The sequence below is a fragment of the Peromyscus leucopus genome, chromosome 9, assembly GCF_004664715.2.
Source record: "Peromyscus leucopus breed LL Stock chromosome 9, UCI_PerLeu_2.1, whole genome shotgun sequence".
Lineage (NCBI taxonomy): Eukaryota > Metazoa > Chordata > Mammalia > Rodentia > Cricetidae > Peromyscus > Peromyscus leucopus.
The window spans coordinates 108,953,268-108,968,612 of NC_051070.1; the positions used below are offsets into that span (position 1 = coordinate 108,953,268).

General features: G+C 45.4%; 1 protein-coding gene across 3 annotated transcripts in view; it reads left to right on the plus strand.

The window, feature by feature from the left end:
• The window catches only part of Mettl6 (methyltransferase like 6), a 28,954-nt gene extending 13,973 nt beyond the window's left edge, over positions 1–14,981 (plus strand). Inside the window, exons 5-6 of one of the 3 annotated variants that reach the window (XM_028891206.2) lie at positions 955–1,096; positions 14,581–14,981. In XM_028891206.2, coding sequence (XP_028747039.1) covers positions 955–1,096; positions 14,581–14,585 — 147 coding nt within the window. In that variant the 3' untranslated portion in view covers positions 14,586–14,981. Of the gene's footprint in view, positions 1–954; positions 1,097–3,835; positions 4,479–14,580 lie in introns of those variants that run through there. The other 2 variants (XM_028891203.2, XM_037208742.1) reach the window with 2 other exon arrangements.
• Positions 14,982–15,345: the final 364 nt, after the last annotated feature.

Here is a 15,345-nt window from a genome sequence, read left to right on the forward strand (position 1 = left end):
AATTTCTACAAGTTCAAGATCAGCCTGGGCTACAAAGCAATTAGTTACCAGGCCAGCCGAGGCTATATATATATATACATATATATATATATGTGTGTGTGTGTGTGTGTGTGTGTGTGTGTGTGTGTGTGTGTATATATATATATAACAAGACCCTATCTCAAAAAACATAGCGGGCTGGGGGAGGGTGTGACTATGCAAGTGTATCAGCACACGCTTTTCCAAAGGAGACAAAACCTGTCACAAAAGGTGGCGTGCTCTGTGCTCCGTGAGGTAGTGTGGTCTGTGGAACGCCTGCCTCTTGGGGTGTAGAGGAGATGGGTGCACACTGTCTGCAGCACAGGTAGAAGACAGGCTCTGAGGAAAGGATGGCTTTCCTTATTCTTCCCACGGTGCAGACTTCCTGATACAAAGAGCAGGTGGTCAGGCCAGAGCCCAGCCCCTGAGAGGAGGGGTCAGTGTTGGGACCCAGTAGGGAGTCTCACGGGAGCCCTGCAGAGGTAATTGTCAAAAGCAGATACTGGAAACTCAGTCTAATGAAGGAGATGGCCCGTGCCTTGTAGAAGGCAGAGTGTGTCTTATGTTATTACTTTTATGTGGGGTCTGAAACTGTACTGTGGTCCATTACATCCAAAAAATTACTTCTAAGGCACTTTATTTTTTATTTTTGTTTTTTTGAGACTGGGTCCCCTTGCTATGTAGCCAGGTACTCATTGTGTAGGCCAGTCTCAAACTCAGAATGATCCTCCTGCCTCAGCCTCATGAGTACTGGGATTACAGGTGTGTACCACTACACCTAACATGTTTTAAAAGCAACCGATCATATTAAAAGTATCTTATATGCCTTCTTTCCTAACTGCCACAGGTCTGTTTTAATCTCTAACGTCATTGGATTGTATTTTATTTGACTGGGCTCCTCTGAGTAGTTATGTGCAGCCTGCTTTACTTTTGTAGGTATTAAAACCAGGCAGAAGTGTCCTCTTCCGTGACTATGGGCTGCATGACCATGCCATGCTCAGGTTTAAAGCTGGAAGCAAACTTGGAGAAAATTTTTATGTCAGACAAGATGGAACCAGATCCTATTTTTTCACTGATGGTAAGAGGAATGGAGTATCTCCTTAGTGTTTCATTCTCTGTCTCTGCTCACTTGACTGTCATCGGTGGGGTCCTGCTTGGGCAGCTATGTGGCCATGCTAACTCAAGTCCCAAGTTCTTAGAGTGAGTCCTGATGCACACCACTTTCCCTCCCTGTACCTGCTGAGACATAGACCCAGCTCTGGCCTGTGGGGAGCTTGAAGGCCTCTGCTGATGGTAGCTAGTGAGTGAGCCTGGGAGAGTAGACAGGCCTCAGACATGTCACATGGAGCTCAGCATGATGACTGAGGTTACTTTCCCAGACCAAAGGCAAAAATCCTTCTTGAATAAAAGTGATTGGATCTGTTTTCAAATAGACGAATTTGCTATCCAAGAATACTGAGAAGGTAGCTCAGTTGGTAGAGTGCTGACCTAGCATGGGTCAGATTTTGGGTTCAGTTGCCCGCACTGCATAAACTGGGGTGGTCACCTACAAGTCTTAGCAATCCAGAGGCAGAAGCAGGACGATCAAGAGTTAAAAGTCCAGTTGGAGAAATGATTCAGCAGTTCAGAACACTTGTACTTGCTGAGAACTGTTCTGTTCCCCACACCCACATGGTGGCTCATCCATGTAAGTCTAGTTCCTGGGGATGGGGATCCAACGCCTGCTCTGACCCATGTGGGCACCAGGTGTGCACATGGTGCACATACTTCATGCAGACAAACACTCATACACAGAAAGTAAACAGTAGTTCAAGGTCCTTCTCACCCTCGGCTAGTTCCTGGGCTACGTGAGACCTTGTCTCCATAAATGGTTGTAACTGAGAGGGTGGCTGAGTCAAGTTTGCTGCAGCCCCCCAGCACCCACGTGAAAAGCAGGTGTGGTGGCATGTCCCTGTAATCCTGATGCTGGGAAGACCGAGAGTAGAAATCCCTAGAGCCTACTGGTCAACTGGTTTTGTTGCAAATGCCAGGTTGGTGAGAAATCTTGTCTCAAAAAGTATGGTAGACAAGGACAGACAGGGCTGTATAAGAGTGAACCTGTCTCAGCAAAAAAAAAAAAAAAAAGGCAAGATGGAGGGCTGGAGAGATGGCTCAGTGGTTAAGGGCACTGTTTGCTCTTTCAGAGGACCTGGATTTGACCCCAGCAGCCATAGAGCAGCTCACAAATGAGGTCTGTAACTTCATTTCCAGAGGCTCTTTGGACCTCTGTGGGCACCAGGCATGCATGTGATACAAATACAGACAAAGGTCCGTGAACATAAATAAAAATATACATTTTTTTTTAAAGTGGAAAATACAATAGAAGAAACATTGACCTCTAGCCTCTTTATATGTGTGTGTGTGTGTGTGTGCTATTGCACACAGATGCACATACACATGAACACATAATATATGGCACATCAAGATAATAATAGAAAATACTTGAAAAGGCCTTTTGGATCAGTAAATACCGAATATCCTTTCAATTTTTAAGTGTTTGAAACATTGGTTTTAGGTCTAACTAGTAATCTGGAGTAAAAGATCCTTTATCTTTTGCTAGCTTTGTGGGTTTGGAGGGGTTTGCTCATTTTGGAATGCTAAGGCTTGAACCCAGAGCTTCAGGCATGCTAGGTGAATGTTCTACCCTCAGCTGTATCCCTGGTTCTTTTACTTTTTGGTTTTAGGGTTAGGGTATTTGTTCGTTTGTTTTTAGGTTTTTTGATTTTTATTTTATATGTCTATGTGTTGCCTGTATTGTGAGTATGTGCACCATGCATGTGCCTGGGGTGTATGGAGGTCAGAAGAGGGTGTCATCCCCGGGCCTGAAGTCATGGATAGTTGTGAGCCACCACAGAAACCGAACCTGAGTCTTCCACAAGAACAACAGGCACTCTTAACTGCTGAACCATCTCTCTAGCTCCATATTTTTTAGTTTGTTTTTTTTTTTTTAAATATCAGTCTGTAGCCCAGGCTGTCCTTAACCTCACAGCAGTTCTGTCTTTGCCTCATAGGCATATGCCACCCAACTTACATTTCATTTCTTGAAATACTATTTTAGATATTAAACTAAAAAATGAGTGTTTACAGTCAAATATTTAGTGCCGGGCGAAAATGAAGACGACTCTAAGGTTTCTGACATGGCCACATCTGGATAAACCCATTAGAAGTCATCAGGAAGCCCCAGTGGTATCTGCACAGTGCTCCAGAGCACAGCCTGCGCAGTAACGCCCTGAGGAGGACTCCATGTGTGCTCTTGGTTCTACTTATTTACTCCATTTATCTGTGTGATGTTTTGCTGGGGTGAAGTTATCCCAGGAGATGTCCCCCAATTCTGGGCACAAATATCCTTCCTTTCTGAAAACAAGTTGAGTGTGTGCAGTCTTCTCCATAGCTGGCCTGGGCGATGTTTCTTTCCAGTCAGACTTTTGTATTTGCTGACACATGGACAAGCCAAGGTAGGTACACCTTTGTTGCTGCTTCAATTGGAGGGTTCTGCTCGGGTCTCAAGACCATGAGAAGTAGGAATGTGTTTGTCTTTAAAACAGAAAGAAAGCCTGGCCTGCTAGCACTGGGAAGCTGGGGCAGAAGCATTAAAAATCTCAGGCCAGCCAGAGATGTAAAGTACAATCTTGTCTCAAGAGGGGGAAAAATCAAAGAAGAAAAGTCTAAAAACAAATGAAAAAGTTTAGCATGGAAGTTTTTATTACAGAAAAAAACAAAACCTCTGGAGCCCGTCTCGGTCCTCACCCCTCAGAGCTCACCACTGCTTGCCTTCTAGAATTCCTGGCACAGCTCTTTGTGGACGCAGGTTATGAAGAAGTGGCGAATGAGTATGTGTTTCGAGAAACAGTGAATAAAAAGGAAGGCCTGTGTGTGCCACGGGTTTTCCTTCAGAGCAAGTTCCGGAAGCCTCCACGGGACCCAGACCCCACCCCTGACCCGCTTCACTTGGAAGAGAAGAGTTTTAAACTAACATAGATTTTTGTATTCTGAATTTTTAAAATTACATGTGTAATTTTTGTATTAAAAACTGTATTTTTTTGTATTAAAAAGTGGGGACTAGGGAGATGGCTTAGCAGTTAAAGTGTTAGCTGTGCAAGCCTGACCACCCAAGTGTGACCCCAGGAATCTGTCTAGGAAAACAGAGATGGGTGCTGGAGAGATGGCTCAGTGGTGAAGAGCATTGGCTGCTCTTGCAGATCACCTGGGTTGATTGCCAGCACCCACATGGCAGCCTACAGCCATCTCTGTGTGTGTGCACATAGAAAAACAAAAGTGTAAGTCGGTCCTGAAAGTCAGGTTCTGTGGTTTATCTGTGTCCTACAATTCTCTTTCCAGAAAGGAAAGCAAGGAGCCAAGGGTGCAGATTCACAAAATCGGTGTGCAAATCAAGCATTTGATAATAAATACATTAAAGACAATTCGCTGGGCGGTGGTGGCGCACGCCTTTAATCCCAGCACTTGGGAGGCAGAGCCAGGCAGATCTCTATGAGTTGGAGGCCAGCTTGGACTACCAAGTGAGTTCCAGGAAAGGCGCAAAGCTACACAGAGAAACCCTGTCTCGAAAAACAAAAAAAAAAAAAAAAAAAAAAAAAAAAAGACAATTCTTTAGTCTTACCATTTATTAAGAATAAAGCAAATTTATATACTAATCAGGTGGGTATGCCTGTTTATTTTTACGTAAAAAATTAAATCTTGAGCAGGGTGTAGTGGCCATGCCTTTAATCCCAGAATCCAGGAGGCAGAGGCACGTGGATCTCTGAGTTCAAGGCCAGCATGGTCTACAAAGAAAGTTCCAGAACAGCCAGGGTTACAGAGAAACCCTGTCTTGACAACCCCCACACACAAAAAAAAAAAAAAAAGAAAGAAAGAAAGAAAAGAAAAGAAAAAGAAGCAAAAGTCAGCAACTTACTGGTTTTTTTGTTTGGGGGGGGTGAGTGTGATGTATATATGTGTGTGATGTATGTGTGTGAGTGTGGTGTGTGTGTGTGTGTGTGTGTGTGTGTGTGTGTGTGCATGCACATGCGCTCTCGCACACGCGCAGGTGTGGGTGTCATCCTCTTTCACTCTCTACCTTATATCCTGGAAACAGTCACTTGTTGAACCAAGAGCTTGTCATCTGGGTAGGCTGGCTAGTCACTGGGCTCTCAGGATCCACCAGTCTCCTCCTCCCAGTGCTGGTGTTATAGGGTCATGTGGCCATGTCCAACTTTTTTACATGGATGCTGGAAATTTGACCTCAAGTCCTTATGCTTTCACCTTAAGCACTAGGCCCTTTAAATGGTAAATTTTTAAATTTTTGTTTCCAGGTGCTTTGTCTGCAGGTATGCCTATACTACATTCATGCCTGGTTCCCATGGAAGCCAGAGGATATCAGATCCCCTGGAATGGAAGTTACAGGCTGTTGAGTCTTGAGCCACTGTATGGGTATTGGGAATCTAACCTACGTCCTCTGGAAAAGCAACCAGTGCTCTTAACCACTGAGCCATCTCTCCAGCCCCCTTTAACAGTAATTTTAAAAATTCTCACAGTAAAATTTTATTTTATTTTATTTTACTGGTTTTTCAAGACAGGGTTTTTCGATGTAGTTTTTGGAGCCTGTCCTGGATCTCTCTCTATAGATCAGACTGGCCTCGAACTCAGAGATCCGCCTGGTTCTGCCTCCTGAGTGCTGGGATTAAAGGTATGTGCCACCGCCTGCTGACACAATTTTAAAGATATACTAATTTGATATTTACATGCTGAGGAGTGGTGGTAGGAAAATATTAAAAGTCCTTGCTTGGCATAATTAAACTGTTGTTTCTGGATGTCTTCATTTGGGTTGCTATTGCTATGATGAAACACCATGACCAAAAGCAAGTTGGGGAGGAAAGGGTTTATGCTTCTATATCCATAGTCTATCACTGAAGGAAGACAGGACAGGAACCTGGAGGCAGGAGCTGATGCAGAGGCCATGGAGGGTGCTGCTTACTGGCTTGCTCAGCCTGCTTTCTTATAGAACCCAGGAATGGCCCCACTCACAATGGACTGTGTGGTGGTTTCAATAGGTATTGCGCCGTCCCTCCCCCCATAGACTGGTATGTGTGAATCTTTGACTGTAGGGAGTGGCGCTATTAGGAGGTGTGGCCTTGGAGGAAGTGTGTCACTGTAGGGGAGGGCTTTGAGATCTCAAGCTGGGCCCAGTGTGGAACACAGTCCACTTTTGCTTCCTGTGGATCAAGATGTAGAACTCTCAGCTCCTTCTCCAGCTCCATGTCTGCCTGCAAGCTGCCATGCTTCCCACCATGATGATAATGAACTAAACCTCCGAACTGTAAACCAGCCCCAATTAAATGTTTTCCTTTATAAGAGTTGTCATAGTCATGATGTCTCTTCACAGCAATAGAACCCCTAAGGCAGGCTGGGCCCTCCCTCAATCACTAAGAAAATCCCCTACAGGCCTACCTACAGCACAGTTTAGAGACATTTATTCAATTGAAGTCGCCCCCCCCCCCCCCCCCATGACTCTAGCCTCTGTCAAAGTGATATAAAATTAGCCCTCACACTGAGGACAGGAAACTAGGGACAGTTTGAAAACAAAGCAGTGCAGTTGTCAGTATACAGTGGTCTTGGGCCTAAGCTGAAGTGTTTCAGGCAGTGGTGTTGGTGTGTGCTGGGACAGCATGCACTGGGCAAGGTGTACGTGTGTTCACAGCCCAGGCTACAGTGGCATCACACAGTGTGTCAGAGGGAAGCATTGCCCGAATGGCCTTGGAGCCGTTCTACCTTTGATTCTGAGTTAGCATTTGGTTGTTGCACATTTTGAAAGGTTACATTTGTGACCCTCACATTTAGTTATCTGACATTGTATGGGATCAGGGCCCACAGTTTAAAATGCTGGGGCATAAAGACATTGTTGTCATTACTCATGGGGATTTTTTTTTCTGGTGTCTCATATCTGCCGTTTTCTTCCTTTAAATCATTTATGTACTTCTTTAACACCAATGTTACTAAACTCTGCTGAACATCCTAGCATGGGTTTCTGCTTGATTCCCACCCACCCCCCTCGTGTGTGTGTGTGTGTGTGTGTGTGTGTGTGTGTGTGTGTGTGTGTGTGTGTGTATCTGTAACTCCATTTCCAGGGGATTCAACGCTTTCGTCTGGCTTTCTCTGGCACCAGCCATTCATATGCTGCACATACATACATGCAGACAAAACATTCATATACATTAATAAATCTAAGAACAATTTTTTTGTATTACTTTTGAGACAGGGTCTCACTATGTAGCCCTGGCTGGCCTGCAGTACACTATGTAGATCAGGCTGGCCTCTGCTGGGATTGAAAGCATGCACCACCATCCCTAGCTGAGATATTTAGTATTTTGTTGTCATGCTAGGGATTGAACCCAGGCCCTCACATATGCTAGGCAAAGTGCTCTACCATTGAGCTCATCCCTAATCCTTTAAAAAAAAAAAAAAAAAAAAAACGTTTAAACACTAAAAAAAAAATTCATGTCCTCAAGCTTGGTAGTAAGTGCTTTTATCTGCTGCCATCTTGTCAGCCCTTTCTGCCTGGTCATGGATGCCCTCTGTAGTCAGCCAGTTGCCCTAGAAGGGGAAGGGAAGGCCACCCACCCCACCCCTCATCTGCCCAGTGCAGTTTCTCCAGAAACACAGTTGATACCTGTTTGCTTCCGAGTTGGAATTTTAACTGTGAAGGAGCATTGGAGTGTCCAGTTTTCTCCTGGGAAGCAGTGGCTAGAGAGGAATGCTGAGGCCCAGTGCTAATTTTATTGTGGACTATGGGGAACACCCTAAATTGGTCTGATGACCTGTCTCCTGGGCATTGTCATACGTGACTTTTACATTATGACACAGAATTGAAGTTCTTTCCATATGTGCATAAAAATTGGCCTTGCACGCCTTTCCCATGTTTGCTTGCAGAAAGTTGTCGGTGAGAACATCATCCTGAGCACGTGGCTCGCCTGCATGTGCAGCCAGCCCCAACCGTGTCTTGAAGAAGGGCAGTACCCCTGGGTATGGGAATGGGCAATATTCACTGTGGTTCTGCCCAGTCAGAATAAGTCCCCCAGTCCCGGAGAGAGGAGGGCTGACTCGGCTCAGTCGGGCTTGCTGGCTGACCTTCAGAGCCATCTGTTTCAGCTGGGGAGGAGCCTCCTCCCCTGCTAGTCAGTCGCTCTATGGAGTCTCCCCTTTGGAGGCTCAGAAGTGGCCATTGCAAGTAAAAACACAACTGATGGGGTAGAGGATTGTGTCTTTTGCGGTGTTTTTTGTTTCGTTTTTTGTTTTTTCCCCATGAAATCGACTTGTAAAGGAGAAAGACCTACAAGAAATCGCATGCATCTCAGAGGAGGAGCAATTGTGGAGAGAGCCAAGAGAACCTGGAGTCTCAGTTCAGTCCCTAGCCTCCACCAAAAGCATCCCAAGCTGGCTTAGCCCAGGGTGCTGCTCAGGGCCTCTTCAGGAGATCCTTTCCCTCTACACCTAACCACTACCTCAGATTGGGTGGTTGAGCCCGGGGAAGACAGAATGAACTGGGAAGGTGGGGAAAGGGATGGTGTGATAGGAAAGTTGACCTGGGAATTCTGGCCTCATTCCTTCACTTTTTGAACCTCAGACTAGATTCCCCATGTAAATGTAACCTCAAAGTATGAGGATTAAAGGAAAATTTTCTGATATGTGGCTGAGTAAACACCCCAGGTACACAGGCCTCATTGTTAACACATGTCATTGCTTGACCTGTATGCAAAGAGCTACGTGAAGCAAGATCTTAGTCCAGGGATGTCACAGTAGACATACCTGTGTGACAAGCATCCAGCTGAAGAAATGGTTGGTCAGTATTCCAGAATCCCAAATGTTCCCTCTGGTCACTGATTACCTTCTGGTCACCCAGGGTAACTACCCTTCTGACTCCCTACACCATAGTTTTGCCTTTCTGTTTGAAAATTCCCCCTAAAGGAATTTAAAGATGACTTGTAAAGTAGGCAAGTTGGGAAGTAAAGAGATGGTTTGTGGTTAAGAGCACTTGCTACTTGGCACCCACATGATGGCTCCCAACCATCTGTAACGCCAGTCCCAGGGGACCCTACATCTTGTGGCCACTGCAGGAACCAGGCACGCATGTGGTACACAGACAGACATACAACAAAACACCTATACACATAAAATACATTTTAAAAGTAGGCAGATTCTAAGTAAGGAAACAATGAAGGGGGGAAGCTAAGTTCAAGAGTAAGATAAGCACGCTAACGGCCTTGCATTTCGGGAGATCTTGCAAACTAGATCAGTTACAAATGTTAGGAAGCCAGCCCTTTCTCGCTGGAGATAAACCTGAGGCCTTTGCTCCTGTGTTCCCATGCATTGTGCCTCCATCCTCGTAGCACCTTCGACAGCTTCACCAATAAGGAAAACAAGAGCCACTGTGGTCTCTGCTAGTGTCAGTGAGGACGTAATCTCAAAGGACTAAGCAGGTATTTGGTGTGGTGGAGGCAGCTGAAAGGAGATGGGAATCCCTGAGGGCTGGTGATGGCCTGGCCATCTTGGCAACCCTCTGACCACAGTGAGAGGCTGGTGAGATGGCTCCATGGATAAAAAGGTTTGCCGCACAAGCCCAGCTATAAGTCTCATCTCTGGAACCCAAGTTAAAAGCCGGTGTGGTGGTGCATCTCTAATCCCAGCACTGCTCAATACGAGGAGAGTCACCTGGAAACTGTCAGGCTGGCTAGTTTGGAATAAACAGCCGGCAGGAACCAGAAGGATCCTGCCTCGGGGAGGTGCAAGGAGAGAAACAACCACCAAGAGCTTTCCTCTGGCCTCCACATGTGCACTGTGATACTCAGGACCATGCACTTACATCGACGACACATGCAAACACATTCATCATTTTTTTAAAGTGAGGGTTTGATGTGAGTGGGCAAGGTTTTTAAAGTTACACTTATTCATATGTACACATGTGGGTGGGTATGCGTATGTCACGATGCACGTGTGGAAGAGAGAGGACAAGTTGCTGGAATTGGTTCTCTCCTTCTACCAAGGGGGTCCTAGGAATTGAACTCAGGTCACCGGGCTTGGCAGTAAGCACCCTTATACTGAGCCATCTCTACTGTGGGAGGATCCTTCTGTATGCTGTGAATGTTTGTTGCTCTCATTGGTTGATAATAAAAGCTGATTTGGCCTATAGCCAGGCAGAATAAATAAGGCTGGGCGCGAAAGCCAAACGGAGATACAAGGAGAAGAGCAGAGTTGAGAGATTTGAGAGTCAGAAGGAGAACAAGTCAGACATACAAAATGGGATATAGGTAAAAGCTACAAGCCTCGGGGCAGTACATTAATAGAAATGTTAATAGATTAATAGAAATGGGTTAAGTTGTAAGAGCTAGTTGGTAGTAAGCCTGAGCTAACAGCTGAGCATTTATAATTAATACAATAATAAATAATCACCTCTGAGTGATTATTTGGAAGCAGCTGCAGGATGGGGCAGGACAGACAAAAGCCTCTGATTTCCCTGAAGAGCCAATCAGTACAGCATTGCCATTGCACACACAAAACAGCCCCAGAGACCTAGTGAACTCTTCCTAACACTACTACAGAAGGTGGTGTGTGCTGTGTGTGTATAGAACTAATAGAGTTGGAGGTACAAGTGTAAAATATACCACACAATATGTGCACATATAATTTAATGGTATATACTACAGTTAAACGATTGCACACATTAGTATTAACAAAATGCTACAGAGTTTGAGTTTGACCATCCAGGAGCAAGTAGAGGATTTGACTCATGCAATCATCCACATCCCTGGACCTAGCTGTCATGTGTTCAAGACCAAAGTCTCTAGGGATGCCATCTACGTCAGAGGACTTTGCCCATACTATAAAGTATAAACTGTGAAATCCAATCAAGTGCTAGGTATTTCTAATATTTTTAGCCTTCTGCCTCCAACCTCCCACATGATTATTATGTCCAAATGTTCCAAACAGCTCAAAACCCAGCTCCTCTTCAAGAAAACTTAATTTTGGAACCATGGTAAATACCTGGGGATTGAGAACAGTCCACCACAAGGTGGCGATAGATGTTCAATGTTTATATTGACTTTTTTTTTTTTTTTTTTTTTTTTTTTTGAGACAGTGTCTCATGCAGTCTTGGCCCTGGATTTGAAAGAGATTTTTCTGCCTCTGTGTTGGGATTAAAGGTGTGTGCCACCACGACCAGCCTCTACTGCCATCTCAGTCACAGTTACACAGGGACTATTTTTATTGTCCTTGCACAGTAAGGAAAGTATTGTTACAAATGTGCTTTCTAGGCCAGCTTCAGCTGGTAAGATCAATTTGTGCTTCACTGGACAAAACAAAATGAAGATGCTCTTATCCAATATTCAGTCTGCTTTTGTCTCCTGAATTCAGTTTGCTTTCAACTAAATTTTCACATTTTAGGCAATGTCTGTGATGTCTGTAAGGCTTCAAGGCACACTGGAGAACATAAATACATGAGGGACCTAATGGACGATCTGAAGCTTTTCCCTGTAGATAAATAATATATACTCCATAGACCTCTCTTATTCCTAAATAACTCTGCAGATGTACTTTATTGCTGCTCAGCATTAAGGCAAAACAAGGGCAGGGCTGTATCTTGGATACCACTCTGCCTCACACATTAGTCATAGTATTCTTTTGTGTGACTCCAGGGTTCAAGCTCAGATCCTCGGGTTTGGTGGTAGATGACTTTACCAGCTGAGCTCTCCCTGGTCCCAATATTCTCTGATAGCAGCTGATTTCCTGTTCCTCAGTTGCCACTCAAGGAAGAGGAAAATGGGGGAAAGTAAAGCAAAGTGGTGCTTGGCAGGACCATGTTTTCTGTTTTCCTGTAAACTCTATATGTTCTGTTTCTGAAACCAAATATTTTATTAGAAATAAAATTAGGTTGGGTGGTGGTGGCACACACCTTTAATCCTAGCACTCAGGAGACAGAGGCAGGTGAATCTCTGAGTTCCAGGCCAGCCTAGGTCTACAGAGCAGTTCCAGTACAGCCAAGGCTACACAGAGAAACTCTGTCTCAAAAAAAACCAAGGGAAAAAAAGAAGAAAGAGGAGGAGGAGAGAAGGAGGAGAAGAGGAAGAGGAAAGAAAGAAGGAAGGAAGAAAGGAAGGAAGGAAGGAAGGAAGAAAGAAAGAAAGAAAGAAAGAAAGAAAGAAAGAAAGAAAGAGAAAGAAAGAGAAAGAAGAAAGAAAGAAAGAGGGTTGGGGATTTAGCTCAGTGGTAGAGTGCTTGCCTAGCAAGTGCAAAGCCCTGGGTTCGATCCTCAGCTCAAAAAAGAAGAAGAAGAAGAAGAAGAGGAGGAGGAGGAGGAGGAGGAGGAGGAGGAGGAGGAAGGAAGGAAGGAAGGAAGGAAAAGAAAGAAAGAAAGAAAGAAAGAAAGAAAGAAAGAAAGAAAGAAAGAAAGGAAGGAAGGAAGAAAGGAAGAAAGGAAGAAAGGAAGAAAGAAAGAAAAGAAAATGCTGCCTTAAGATCAGGCTATATGCAGACAAGCCTGTAGGAGATCTTCTCAATTAGTGCTTGATATGGGGGGCCCGCCCAATTAGGTTAGCTTGGCTGGCCAGTGAGTTCCAGGAATCCTTCTGTCTCTGACTTCCCAGCAATGGGGTGACATGCACCTGCCCCACCTCTGGGATTGTTAGATAGGTTCTGGGGATGGAACTTGGCCCCTCCTGTTTGCAGGGCAGGCACTTTACTGATGGAGCAATCTCGCAAGCTCTGTTCTTCATCTTTTGAGAACTGTGGGTTCACTTCACTTGCCCATTTAGTAACTGTTTGAGTTCTTGTTATTTAGTTGTTGTGGGTTGTTTCCTTTTAGCTCTTTATATATTTTTTTAATGAAAGATTTACTTTTTTTACTCATTTTAAAGTGTGTGTGTGTGTGTGTGTGTGTGTGTGTGTGTGTGTGTGTGTGTCCCTGCACATGAGTGTAGGTGCCTGTGGAGGCCAGAGGCGTCAGATTCCCTGGAGCTGGAAGTTACAGGTGGTTGTGAGCCCCCTGATATGGGTGCTGGGATTGAAATTTGGGTTCTCCAAAAGAGCAAGTGCTCTCCACTGCTGAGCAGTCTCTCCAGTCCTCTCAGTATTCTAGATGTCGGTCCTGTGTCAGATGAGTAGCTAGCCAATATTTTGTTCCATTCTGGGGGTTGCCTCTTTATTTGATTAGCTGTTACCTTTGTGTGGTCCTACTTGAAAATATTACATATTGGAGACTGGCCTGCTCTACAGTGAATTCCAAGTCAGCCAGGGCTACTTGGCATCACACTGTCTCGGAAATAAAAGAGATAGGAAAAAGAGTAGGGATGGGCTATGTTTGAGAATCCAGAGAGCAGAGAGGAAAGACTTAATGAGTTTGAGGCCAGCCTGTCTATATAGGAGTTCCAGAGCAGCCTGAGTCACGTGGTGAAACCCTGTCATAACTCCTCCCACCTCTAAAAAAATAAGATGTTGACTATAATAGGAGTGAGGTAGCGGAGCCACACATGGTGGCTCAGGCCTGCTCAGGCCTGTAATCCCAGTGCTTGCGAGGCTGAAGCAGGAGGTGGGGAGCTCTGGGCCAGAGTATCGTTCACTGGAGAGCCTGCCTCAAGAAAAGAAAAAGGAGCATGTGCGGCAGACTAGTCAGTGCCATTGGGAGGGCTGAGATATGAAGGACACTTTCCAAGTCAGCCAAGACATCTGAGGAGCTGAGCCTAGAACATTCCCACAGGGTGTTCACTTTATATGAGGGGATTTCCTCTGCAACATGGCACCATGCTTTCTCCCTTTACGTGTGAGTGCCAACACACAGCAGGGGGCGCCAAACCACTGGGAAAGGGGAAGGAAACACCAGTATTTCAGTCCTTCCTCCAATGACAGCCCAAAACTGTCCAACATGAGACCCTCCACTAGGAAGGGGACAGGGACCAGCCATTGCGTTTGCTGGCGCATTCCGGGCTTTAGCATAATGCTCCTATATGGCAAAAGACACACACACACACACACACACACACACACACACACACACACACACATACACACACACACTGTTCTATTGCCTGTCTTGTACAGGAAAATGAGTTAACCTGTGTTGATTCCTCTCTAGTAGTCAGACAGGCAGACCACCACTAACTGATTGGAACTTTGTGCAAACTCAATAACCTGCCCTGGGTAAATGTATCCCTCGAAGCTTGGTGTGGTCCTCTGGTAAAAGGTGCTTTTCTGCTGCGTAGGCCTTCTCAGGGTAGGATAGCTCAGCAGGCAGAGCCTTGGTTGGGTTTCAGACCCCCACCTCCAGGCACCTTTGCGCAGTGGGAGACCACACCTCCGAGTGGGGAGGCCTTCGGCTCAGACTGCAAGAAGGGTTTGTTCTCCGTCCCATATGCCCCTAACACCAGCAGTGCCAGAAAACACAGAACTCCTTCTTCACCACCGAATTAGATATTTTTGTCTAGAAATTGGGCCTGCTGTGAATGTGAAATCCGAAATAAACACAGGGTTTTAATTCCCTTACAGACTAAAGACCTTCTAAAACTAAATGACAGAATAACAAGGCCGGTGGAGAAGAAGCACTGGAGCCGAGGGTGAAGATATGGGTTTAGCCCCGTGAAGCTGGGTCTTTGAGTCCAAGGAGAAGGGGCTTGCCAGCAGGTACAGCATGGCGAGCACCCCTGCCCTTGGCTGCAGCCCTGGACGCCGAGTCACTTACCCGAGGGTCGCTCAGACGGTCACCTGTGCTGTTCTCTCTCGCACATCTTCTCCACCACACCACACGGACTACTCTGGGTTCCCTAACATCTGCTAAAATATGCGTTTGCCTTTTTCGTGAACTTTCGGTGGTTTGGGTTGGTTTATTTTTGGAGACAGGGTCTCTCTATGTAGCCCTGTCTGGTCTTGAACTCTCTGTGGCCCGGCCCAACAAGTTGCATTTAAAAGAAAAAAAAAGGTTGTATTTCTTTTTCTTTATGTGCAGGAGTGTCTTACCTGTGTGTGGGCCTGCTGCCTGTGGAGACCAGTAGAGGGTGGCATATCCCTAGGGAGGGAGGAAAGCAGAGCCGGTATGAGGACAGGGAGCTGGCACTGAGCCCTGACAGATAACGAGGAGCTAAATGTCGAAAAGAACTAGAAAGGCCCACATAGAATTTGGTGGTTTTGTTTTGTTTTAAGACAGGGACTCTTGGTTTTTGTTTATTTGTTTTTGTTTTGTTTTGTTTGAGACAGAGTTTCTCTGTGTAATAATAGCCTTGGCTGTCCTGGAACTTGCTCTGTAGACCAGGCTGG